Source organism: Nicotiana tabacum, chromosome 3 (assembly GCF_000715075.1).
Source record: "Nicotiana tabacum cultivar K326 chromosome 3, ASM71507v2, whole genome shotgun sequence".
NCBI classification, from domain to species: Eukaryota; Viridiplantae; Streptophyta; class Magnoliopsida; order Solanales; family Solanaceae; genus Nicotiana; species Nicotiana tabacum.
Window position 1 is genome coordinate 97,270,383 of NC_134082.1, and position 13,024 is coordinate 97,283,406.

At 35.8% G+C, this 13,024-nt stretch overlaps 1 protein-coding gene across 1 annotated transcript; it reads right to left on the minus strand.

The window, feature by feature from the left end:
• Positions 1-3,666: 3,666 nt before the first annotated feature.
• Positions 3,667-6,881, minus strand: LOC107770814 (galactan beta-1,4-galactosyltransferase GALS3). Its single transcript, XM_016590144.2, has 2 exons — positions 5,497-6,881; positions 3,667-4,262 (listed from the first exon to the last, which is right to left on the minus strand). Exons 1-2 carry the CDS (start codon positions 6,648-6,650, stop codon positions 3,917-3,919), a joined length of 1,500 nt encoding a protein of 499 aa, XP_016445630.1. The 5' UTR covers positions 6,651-6,881; the 3' UTR covers positions 3,667-3,916.
• Between the last annotated feature and the right edge of the window lie 6,143 nt (positions 6,882-13,024).

Sequence of the window (13,024 nt, forward strand, 5' to 3'; positions counted from 1 at the left end):
AATACATAGAAGGCATGGAGAATTGGTATAGATTTTTGACTGGATTCCCGTTTAACTAATGACATGCATAGAATAGAATATTTCCACCTTACACAAATGTTCCTTGTTTATTTTTAGTTTTCCTTTATCATAACCCGCTGGGCAGCATATAGAAGCGCGTTCGAATCCCCGCAGGTAATGAGACATAGTAGTTAATTCCCTTAAATTCAGCCTCAATAAGCCTAGTTAAATTCAATTCAAGAAAAGTTTGGACGCAAGTATAACATTGGGTCAATCTCGAATGTAATTTCTTTGTCCAATTAAAGTATGTTTCACAAGTTATGACATCCCTCCACTTTGTAAATAATTAATCAGAAATTGATAAGAATCCGGATTAGGCAAAAGCATATAGTTAAATTAGCATGTCCCTTTTCTTTTAGTTTTAGGGACGAATGCATTAGAAATGTAGCCACTTTAGGATATCCTTTCTAAAATAGAGACGAGCCTCGCCAAATAAAAATGCAAATTGCGGGGCCCTCAATAAATAATCATAATATTTCGAATTCAGGATAGGCCGTTTTAGCGAATTTTACGGCCTTCCCAAAATAACAATACGCTAGTTGCTTTAGGCGCGCTTTTAATAAATTACATTCTTAAACTTGGGTGCGCATTGATGTGACCCGAATCCAAATCCCAACGGAGTCGAAATGTGTTTAACATTTACGGGTGCATTGATTGCGACGTAGTTCAAGATACATTTTCACGACGTTGCAATTCTATAAAAATAAATGATAATAATAAAAGCGGTTTAAACTTAATGAAAGCACGTAAGTCATAACATGTATTTAAATCAGATATTTAGCCATTATAATAATTTAAGCGACCGTGCTAGAACCACGGGATTCGAGGGTGCCTAACACCTTCCTTCGGGTCAACAGAATTCCTTACTTAGAATTTCTGGTTCGCAGACTTCATTTGGAAAAGTCGAAAATTTCCTCGATTTGGGATTCAAGATAAAACCGGTGACTTGGGACACCAAAAACCAAACCTTTCCCAAGTGGCGACTCTGAATTGAATAAATAATCCCATTTCGAATATTGTCACTTAAATTGGAAAAACTCCACCCGCGCATTTAACCCTTCGGGGCGGGGCGCGCAAAAAGGAGGTGTGACATCATCTACCATTTGTTCAGCCCTTTTTGCATTAATATAGTCTCTAGCATCACCTTCTAATTTTTCTAGACTACCCAGCCCTTCAACTTCAACTACTGGAGTAGCTTCTTCGTTAACTTTCTCAATCTTCCAACGACATGATTTTACATCATGTCCTTGATATTTACAACAAGTACAAAATTTAGGGAGATTATCATACACTATCTGCTGGAAATGTTCAACTAACCTTCCAGAAATTGTATCCACAATATTTATCCTAACTCGCTTAGGATGTTTGTCCAGTAGATCAAGTAACACCTTAACTTTCGTCGTACTTGGTCGCGTTCTATCTTGAGTCGCTTTGTCCACTACTAATGGCCTTCCCACTGCTGAAGTTATTGATAATAACGATTTTTTTGCAAAGAAATTTGCAGGTAAATCTGGTAACGAGATCCATACCACTGCTTTTGACGTTTCTTCACGAGGATTGAATCCTATCGACCATGGGAAAGTTCTAAAAAAGAATTCTTCACCTTTTGTTGTAATATATCCAGTGGTTCTCGACAGAACCTGGACAAAATCAACAAATAGATCAAATCTTACCAAAATATGTCGATATTCCAGTTGCCCAACATTATAAAATCCTTTGACGTCAAATTGCTTTGGAATAACTTGTCGCAATTCCTGAAGGTCTGGTTTCCCGTACGAAAATTTCAGGATTACTGCTTGGTGTAGCCCTTCTTCAATGGTGAAAGCATTAACCTCTTCAATGGTGAATTCAACAGTTGGCTCTCCATGAATAAGAGTAACTGGACATAACTCAATTTTCGAGTTCGACGCGGCAGATTTGTTACCAGCAAATCGTTCAGCATATGTTTGTTTTGGATTATTATTAAAGTTTGTTTCCTTTGGAATTTGACTGGACTCTCCCACAGCATGAAGCTGGGGAGAGACGATGGTAGCCATGGCAGCTTCTATGACGTTACAGTAAATTGCAACACTACATCGCGAAGATAGAAATAATTCTCAGAGCTACAATAACAGTGAAGAAAAATTTAAGATCTGTCCCAAATGGCTATGGATTTGATGATGAAACCAATTGGGGATTGTGCGCAAAGAGAAGATGCTTCTTTTGACACCAAATTTGCGTCAATCCACCGCCGGATTCCGGAATTATCGCCGATGAATAGTGACGGAATTACTATTCACCCTTCTTCCTAGCTGTTTATTATTTCAATTATAATCTCTATTTGTCTTCTTCACCATTAAGAATGAAACAAAATATGCATTATGTATCTAAAATAACTCAAATGTAGTAAGCAAATAATCTCCAACCATGCAACCATTTATGGTATAGGACGAAAAGTCAATAAAATTGGAAAACAAAAAGGAGGGCCCCAAAAAAATAAAGGAATAAAAACAAAATAGATGAATAGACATTTTACCAAATTTGTGTGTCTGGAGTCGAGCTTAATCAAAGGATAGCTGTACACATGCAAGGTATTTTTCACATCTCATCATGCCTGGAGGTTTTTGAATGTATTTAGTTCGTAGCGTATCTAGCTCGTCTTAATCATGGATTATGATACTGTATTTTGAGCCGTTGGTTTCACACAAATTGCCAAAAATTGACTAATGGCGTTGACACCTCTCAACATACACATGATTGAAGTTGAAATGCACTCCAAGCCTTTGAACAAATAGAGTTTCCCAATTAAATCTATTACGGGTCCACGAAGATTTAAACAAAGTCGGCATGAAGAAAAAAACAACTGCTCGAAGTGGGGAGATACACTATTATATGCCAAGCCAAGAAAATGTTCATCTTTAGGCTAAAAATAAAAGGTTGATTTTTTCTTCTTTTTTCCTTATATTCAATACCTATATTGCTCGGACTCTTCAAAAATATTACAGCATCTGTCACATTCTTCAAAATTACACTACTTTTGAAGGATCCAATATATTACTTGGACAAAAATATTGCAGCATCTATCAAATACTTCAAAATTACACTACTTTTGGAGGATCCAATATGCACGCGATACATTTAAGTCCAAGCAACATAGCCACTACATTAATCATTATTAGGTTTAGTTAAATGGCCAAGGGAAACTCTCAAGAACCCTTCTGTCATCCATATGCTCTGTTTGACACTTTGGCCGGTCCTGGATGCCAAATCTGACCTGCAATTTTTATATTATAAGTTGAACCAAAGTTACAACTTTGATTGTTACGGAGGAAATACCAATCCTTAGGCGTTGGGCCATGAAAGCAAAAACAAAAGCCTTTTCCATACACAAAGCATCAATCCATGAATTATGATCATCAAAAACACACCCCAAAAGAAAGACTGAGAAAGTGAAGGTAATGTCTCTCTGGAAAGCACCAAATCAAGATTATCACTTTTCTAATACCATTCATTCTTCTTTTTCTACTTGCTACTTTGTGTGGTGATAAAGGTTGGCTGGTCCCATGACACCGACAACATAATCGAATCCCAGCCATTTTTATAACAAAAGGAACCCATACCAATGAATGAGGGAGAATAAAACAGTGTTATAATTAGAGACATAAGAATACAAAACACCCTGTATCCTACAATATAATACCAAATCATATGCTAATGCCTGTCTCTGTTGTTTCTATACCACCTTTTTCTATTTCAAAATAAAAAGAATATTTATCATACAGAAATGATCAAGAGAAGAATATATAGCTCTAACCAAAAGAAAATTAAAAGTAATAACACATGTAAAATGAAAGAAAGCAGCGGCAATGTTGACCTCTCATTGCCGCGTTCTTTGTAATGTAGAGCCAATCATCTTGAGTTCGAATCTCTTTACAGTTGCAGCAATATCCCTCATTGTGGTATCCACAATATAAGGGGTACCTTCAACTGTGATTGAAGTGGCGTTGACCAGCTGTCGGCATGGCTCCCGGCGCTCTGCAATGGTCCCGTGATAGTGGAAATACTTGATACGCCCTTCTGTCTTGTGTGTCGTCTTGCCTACTGTGTTCTGGGACATATGCACACCAGTGGCTATTACATTGCGAGGTTGCACTGCATATTTCCGATCCCTCCTAATTCCCCTCTTCACGTCCTTGTACACTAGCTTCTCGAACCCCCATTTTCTGCAGTCACATTACCATTTAATCGTCAATTTTAGTGTTTCGACTCAAAATGTTGCAACACATTGATGACTTTCTGCAATATATATATATATATATACACATACGACTATCTCGAGTCGACTATGTTGGAACAGTATCAGAATGGACGCAATAGCATCGAACAAGAAACACAATCTGTTAAAATTCGCAAATTATATTCTTTTGTTCAACCTCCCGGGTCATGATAATGTAGCTTACCATAGAAGAAACAGTGGTCTAAACTTTCAATCACTATCAGAGGAGCCTCAAAGTCAATTCATTAGTTGAAAAATGCTCAGGTTCAACCAGGTAATGACTCCTATTATAGGAAAAACCAACTCTAATTGGTAATGAGCGCTGAGCATCTAAAATTTCTTCAGGGCAACAAATTTGGTCAAGCTTCCAATTCCAAACACCATGCACATACACATCTGATCAAGCCAAAACGGGTTCATTAAGGGAATTAGAGTATGGACAAATTAAGACAGCTTAGCATCCACTAGGACATTACAATAAGGAGTTAATATTTTTGATCACAAGACTAAATACCTACTTATGAACAGTCTAATAATTCATCAAAGCATCTCAATTATCCACCACTACAAGACATCAATAAGTAGAGTTCAAAACCACCAGACAACATAATATTATCAGAATATCTAACCACCCCCTAATCATTCCATTTCAAAATTTGGAAACAAACTCAGAAGAAGTTAATGAAAATGCCTAGTATGAATGTAAGCTATAAAGCATGTAACTATTCCTGCCAGAATAGTCCAATCCGGCATGAAGCTTATTGAACTATGCCTCATAAAAATCACATCACAAACAATCCAACCCCATTAATTTCTGTGTTAATCCAATACTCACAAATACAAAAATATCACAACAAGGGAGGATAGAGGGGAAAAAGAACCTTCCCTCAGAACATTTCAGATGCTCTGAAACAGAGGAAATAAAGTACTATCGAGAGGAAGCAATAGACATAACATGTTTGGTATTGTTTAATATCCAAATTTCTTACTTAACACCAAATTGGGATGGTTGATTTATTCTAAGCACCAAACTTCTTATTTTCACTTAAACAATCCAATATGGGTCAATGGAAAGTCAGCATTGCGAATGTTTGCTGATAAATATGCTAACCAAATTTGAGTTTCTAATGTTATTAAACATAAAACGCCAAAAGGAAATCTAAGAAATTAACAAGTTATACCTGTAGGATTTACCGCGGTCCTCAGAGAGACAAAGCTTGTTCGACATAGGCATCTGCTCAATGGTAAATTGTGTATAATCCGATAACGAATCAACCACAGACTTAATAGTACTCTTTTTAGGCACAAAAATGAACTCATCCACATCAAAGAAGAACATCCATTTAGCTTGAAACTTATACCTATGTAAACAGTCATTCACAATAAGGAACTGATTATGATAGTATCCATCAAATCTCTCTTGATCCCTAATATCCTGTAATGTCACGTATCCTTTATCCATCCATGGCTTTAACACCTCCATTACCCCCTCGTGTATACCCCCAGCATCGTGGATTACGAAATGAGATTTTTCACCGAACAGCCTCACGTGAAATGCTAACCATTCTCGTACTCTCTGCGGGCTCAAGTTCCCGTACAGTGACGAACCACAATATAGAAAATCATATTTAGGTGGGTTTTTGAATGTTGAAGTAAAGTTAATAAAACCCTCTCCCGTTTCCGTTAAGGCTTCAAAAGTGTCGGTGGTGTTAAATTTAGTGTCGCCGCCGCCGTTGGTGGCGGCGTGAATGAGGAGTTTTCCGCCGTCATCGCCGACGGGGACGGGGAAAGTGCAGTTGATGACTAGGGCAGTGTAAACCCTGCCGTAGCCCCAGTCAGGGAGGATTTTGTGACCAGCGACAGAGATGGAGTTTTGGTTTTTGTTAAATGGGACCCACTCGCATAAGTAGCTGGGTTTGCCGTATACGTGGAGGGGCTTTGAAGCTAAACCCATTACGGCAAAAGTGTTATAACCTCCTCTGTAAGCGGACATTAGAATGAAGTTGTAGGCAGCCGAGCCAAATGGGTTGAAAGCTCTCTTAACGACGCCGTTTTCAAGCAGTCGGTCTTTGTCCAAGGAAGGCGGAGGAGGGGGTGGTGGTAGAGCAGATGAATAATTAGTAGCGTTGAAATGGGAAACGGAGTGAAGTGGAGTAGAAAGACAGTTGGTGGTAAGATCGGAATAAGGAGAGAAAGAGAAGCGAGAAGGGAGGAAGTGAAGAAGGGTGATGAGGGAACAGAGAAAGAGAAGAGCAGTGAGGAGGAATTTGAGCTCAGCAGCACAATTCCAAACAACGCCAACGAACATCTTCCGCTCTTTCTCTTTAGTAGTCATAATAATATATAGTAATCCAACTTTGGTTTTGCAAAAACAGAGAGATTAGGATCAGTAGACGAAACGAAGAGCGGTAGAGAGAGATAAGGCCGGAGAAGCAGGGTATCTCTTCTACACATGTAAAACCCCTTCTGTTTCTGTGTGCTCTCGTCTCTCGTCTCTCGTCTCTCGTCTCTCTATTAAAAAATCTGCATTTAGAGATTCATTTGAAGCATTTGTGAGAATGGGAGGTGATTCTCTTCTTATATTCAATTACGGAGGTTGATATGCCCCCACGCTTTTTGAGATTTGATTATGATAAGGATTGATGTTACTATATTAACTTGGTAATAAAAGTTGGGGCCTAAATAATAGGTATTAAAGACTAATTGCGACTTTGGTTTTCTAATTCCCCCGTAAAAGCAAATGGGTGCAATTTATTTAACTATGAAAAGATTGAAAAAATTTGGGATACTAAAGTTGTTGTCCCGTGGTCAGGATTCTAGTCGTGAAAATAGCCTCCTCGAGAAATAAGAATAAGGCTGCGTACAATATACTTTTGTGATTCGTCCCTTTTCAAAATTCCGCACATAACAAGAGCTTAATACACCGGACTGCTTTTTATGTACTAATAACATAGAGAAAGAGTGATTTATTAAGACTAATTGCGACGGTGGTTGGTCTAAATCCCGTAAAATAAGCAAAAGGAAAAGTCCTAGAGTGCTCTAATTTAAGTATCCTATTCGAACTCTCTCTATCTCTCTCTTTTCTCTCAATTTTAATTTTAATTTAATTTATTTACTTTTATTATGACTCCTTTTTGAATTTTTTTACTTTTCCTGAGACTCCTTTTGAATTATTTACTTTTCCCAAGACTCCTCTAGTTACAGTATACTTTGCTCTTAATCAAATTGTTAAGATTTAGTATTACTTTCACTCACTCCTCATTTTATCCTGCACTCATTCATTTTATGGTTAACAGTGTTATTCACCAAAAAATTAGAAAGGTTAGCTAGTGCATGTCCCCCACATAAATTATGCACCGTGATAGCTTTGAATAGGAACCTAATTAAGGCGTCTAACTTTTGAGTGTAACTACTCTTGTCATTATCAGCTTTGTTTCTTTACAGTACAATAACTTTTTTCTTTTTTTCTCAAAATAAGAGGAATAAATAAAAGAAAAAGAATTTGTCATAAAAAAAATGAAAACAAAGTAGTCTTTAGGAAATAGTTGAAGGAATCAAAAGCAAGCTGGAAAACAAAAAGTAACAGGTAGAAGATGTTGTACGAATAGTCTGAATTGGAGGCTAGAGAGGAGGCGGCTGTCTTTGCGGAGTGCTACCTAGGATTTATTAATTATGGGGGAATTATCTTTTTTAATTTCTTCAATTATATGCTATGATTATTTTGTTACTAATAATATAATCAAATAACCTCATTTTTACAAATTATTCTGTAGTATTAGTTATAATAGATTGAAATACTGGAATGCGTATTAAATGCTGGACTAGTTTTGTTTCTAATAATTCTACGAGCTCTTTCTTCTGTCTCTTTTATTTGGAACATAATGATTTAAGAAACACACATGTTTTTTCAAGAAATACTATATCAGTTTATTACTTCATTCACCCTTAAAATAGTTTTAGCAGTATGTGATACAAAAAAGTGATAATTTCAATAAAGTGATGAGTTTTACTTTATATATAGGACATCATCTACTACCCAGCCAGTGAAGTGCAGTAGTGGAATAGTAGAAACTAACCAACAAGGATGAGTCGGGCCTCGATATGGGACTTTTAATTTGAAGTATAGATGGTGGTGGTAAATATTTTTTTGTTTTTAATTAATTACCTTCCAGAAATGTTTTTGCCTGAATTCAAATTTAGTTTAACCTTAATATAAGTGTCGACGAAGCGGAGTCACGAGAAATAAAAAAGAAAAAAGAATAGTAGTAGAAAGTAAATAGCGAGTGACTAGCTAATGATAAAGAGTATTGTTCTCGTGACACATGGGAGCCGTCATTCTGTTATTTCTCCCAGCTTTATTGGTTCTTTACTATCTTCTACTATTAACGGCATTCTAAACGGGACCATATACAGGCCATGAGATGTTATACGGAGATCTAGGAGTTTCTTCAGAAAAATTATTGTCATACTAGCTGTAGCGGATTCTTTAGAATTTATTCCAAAAATAACCCGGAAAGAACGGGAGAATTACACTCCTTATCACTTGGCTCAATAACTCATTAAAAAATAGTTCGCGTTTGAAGTCTTTACCCAGTGTGATCAAGATTGTATATAATGTGAAAATTATTTTTCATCCATTAGCCCACTCCTTTTAATTTCTTTTTTCTTTTCTCTGTTCTTCTTCTCCTCGTGTCCCAACTTTGCATCCCAAACTTTTTTCATCATTATTATTCTCCATTAATGCTCCTCCAGATTTAAAGCCGATAATCACAATTTATTTAGATGAAGAAGAAAAAATAATACATAAAACAATTAGTTTTTTGGAGTCATATGAAGATCACTTCCTTCAATGGAGTGGAAAGAATTGTGTTTGCACTAAAGAGGTTCACTTGGTAGGTTGTTGGATCATCAAACTAGAAAGAAGGCATTGACATGGTCTCGGTCTTATCCTCATTCCATGTGTAATTCTAATTCCAGTGGTTGATTAAAAACTTGGAAAACATAAGTCACCATTAAAGGTGTTTCAAAGCTTCGATTTCAGAAATTGCATTTTTTAATTTATTAGTTGTTTGGATTGGGTGTTGTTCCAATTGATTTTTTTTTTTTACATTGGAATCATCAAGAGGAGTTCAAAACTTAAATTTGAAGTGATTTGGAGTAGATTTAAACTAGATTTGAGTTAAATTTCAAAAGATCCCCAAGAAAGAAGAAGAAAATGTGAAGGTCCAGTGATAGGATTCATCTGTATAATAATGTATAAAATTGTATAAATAGTATATAATAGTGTATAAACAACTCTCATACACAATAATACATTATTTACATGTATTTGGTAAATTTCTCACATATTCTTCTTCTTCTACACGTATATACATATATATCACCAACGTTTTTTTACAGTGTTTATACATCTTTATACACTTTTATACAACTATATACATAATGTATTTCTTTGTATAAAAGTGTACAATGTCATATAAAAGTGTATAAACATCTCTGACGAACTTCTTATACGATTTCACTTGCAATTCTTGTTCAAAACTAGTTTAAAACTCCATCAAATGACTTCAAACTTTGTATACAACCTACTTAGACTATTTCTAATAAGTTCAAACAGTACCCACTCCAAATTTCTCATAAAATTATATTTAAAGTTTAACAAGATTAGCATTGAAGAAGAAGAGATTTTAGGTTTCTCGCGTCTGTTTTTGCATTTTTGTAGATGGGATAGATATGTATAAACTTGAGGAAAAAGGGAGAATGGAAACTCAAGGATCATTCACGCCGGAAGATCTAGAGAATCAAAAGAAAAGAAAAAAAATTCGGATATGAGTTTATTGATATTTGGATACACATTTGCAAACTTGTAATTGGGATAAAATACTGCAATGTCACCTTATGGAGTGATCTATTATGTAATTCTTCCCGAAAAAAAAGATACTATTGTTATAAAACAATAAAAGAAGAAAAGAGTATTTCATAAAGTAGAAAAAAAGAATTCTTATTGATTTGGGATGAACTACAATGGAATATGTCACGACCTCAATTACTCACCGTCGGGACAGTGATGGCGCCTAACATTGAGCTCGCTAGGCAAACCAATGTTATTGATTATTCTACCTTTTTGCCTTTATCTTTAACAATTTACCAAATTAATGTAAGCATACAACGGAATTAGAAATGCGGAAGAACATAATTTAACAGTTTAGCTAATACCAATACGAAATCCATAATAATACTTCACCCAGAACTGGTGTCACAATCTCATGGACTATCTACGAATACTACAAATAGGGTCAGAACAAAGAAAATACATGTCTGTCTCTGAAAAAGAAAAGAACAGAAAGAAACAGAATAGAAGGGGATGCCAAGACCTGCGGACGCCTACAGGACTACCTCGGGTGCTGGACTGAAGGCAGCAACCTCTACTATAGTCCGTATGCTCCAGTACCTGGATCTGCATAAAAAAGTGCAGAGTATAGTATCACTACAGCAACCCCATGTACTGAGTAAGTCTCGAGCCTAACCTCGGCGAAGTAGTGATGAGGTTAGGACACAACAAATAACATAACCTGCAGTTAAACAATATCTAACAGAATAACAATAATAGAAGCGAATCAAAAATAACGGGGATGGGTAACATGCTATGGATACTGTCACGACCCAATTTAGGATTGTGACCGGCGCTTAGGAGCAAGTGCTCCCAAGTAAGCCTCATCGGTAATTTTACAGAAAATCGGGCAGAGTTTCCCCTGTTTTTGGACCACGCAAAAAAATTTTCTGTCTCAAATCAACAACCAAACATCCTAATATCATACCAAACAATTGACAACTTGCCCATTAACTAATACAAGTCTCCACCATAACTAAATCACCAACTAACCACTAGAAATACTAATTTATCTCCAACTTTGATAATAAAGAATGATACTCAGCATAAGACTATAATAATAAATAATACTCATGACACTAAAAGAATGACTATGGAGCTACTCTAAGAATTCAAAGAATAGACCATAACAATAAATAAAATCTCCGCCCACGCAAACAAGAGCGAGGCTCACCAAGAACTATCAACCTGTGCGCTCTAATTAACGAAATCCTCGCATGCGTCAACTGTTGTCTCTGTAAAAAAAAATTAGCGGAGAATGAGTCGCTAGCTCAGTGAGCAATAACACTTATCCACAACCGTTTTTATTGGGGGACAAGTCAGAAATAACATCAAAATGCCCTTTCAGAAACAATAAATAATTTTCAGTCTCATCATGTTTTTCTTGTAGTATAATACAATTAACAGTTCAGTAATAAGCTCGGTAACCACTGTATAATATCAATATTCACATTTGGGAGGTTTCAATGAACGGATCATGTAATCGGTATAACAATGGACTTCTTCGCAAGAAGTCAAATATAACGGTAGTCCCTACTCGAGGGAAGTCGGTAACGGTATGCTAGTTCTACCTTCCCACTAGCGAGGGCTATAACGGTAATCTGTAATTACAAGGTGCACCAGGTCTAACGAACTCGCCGTTAGCTACGGGATCCTTCAATGTCTACTCCCATTTATACTTGTCTATGTAATCCGTATATACTCGTAGAAAATATTTTAAAACAATATAGGGCATTTCGGTTTTTATCAAATCATGTAATTTCGTTTCAATAATGGTAAATCTTATCTCAAGTAACAGTAAAATGTATTCAGTAACAATGAGAATATTCAGAATAACTGTAATTATCTAAAATAAATATAGTAGTATCATATCGAGTAAAGGACTTGTCCTACATGCAGATTCAAATCAGTCGGTAACATGCTCATATTAAAATCATATGTAAATCATGCTAGCTGTAGAAATACAAATTGAGGTAAGGTTACTACTCATAGTACTCGTGTCGAAATACCAACTGCTTCACCTCAAACAACTCATACAAATTTCTCCAATTAATCTATAATTACATAATATCGAGCTCATGTTAATTGCCTCATTTAGGCTAAATCCATCACTAATTTAGAATACCCAATCATCGGGGTTCATGTTTTAGTCTTAGTTTGTGGATTTATATTTAATCATAGAACTAGTCAATAATTCTATCAATTTCAAACTATTTAGTATAATTTATTCCTCTAAAATTAGACCTATCAGTGCTTAAACTAAACCTTTATAGCCTCATTATCTCCATAGTAATTGTATATTTCTTTTTATATAAGAGAAAGTTGATATTGAATTCTTTTGTACTATATAAAATTGCATAGATGCGGTGAAATAATTCAACAGATGAGGGGAAGAAGGTTAACCTCTTGAGTCGAAGGAGAGCTTTAATACTTTCAATTTCAACTCTCAATTCTTCTTAAGGCCTTTGTCCAAAGCTTTCTTCTTCTTCTTCTTCTTTTCCCCCTTTTTCTTTATCTGTTCTTTTTTTTTTGTTTTCGTTGCTTTCTGCGTCTTTGCTTCAGAAAGCTTTCAAAAGCTTTCTAACCCTTTTGTTATTCAATTGCACTAATGGGCTTGGCCCTTTATTTTAAATTCCTTTTTTTATTTAGTTAGCTGTTTTTTTTCTTCAAACTTAAATTATTTACTAAATATCCCATATGTCCTCATTTAAAATATTGGGGGTATTACATCCTCCACACCTTATGAAATTCGGTCCCCGAATTTAACTCAAGTACGTACCTATAGACTGAAACAAATGGGGGTACTTCGCTTGCATATC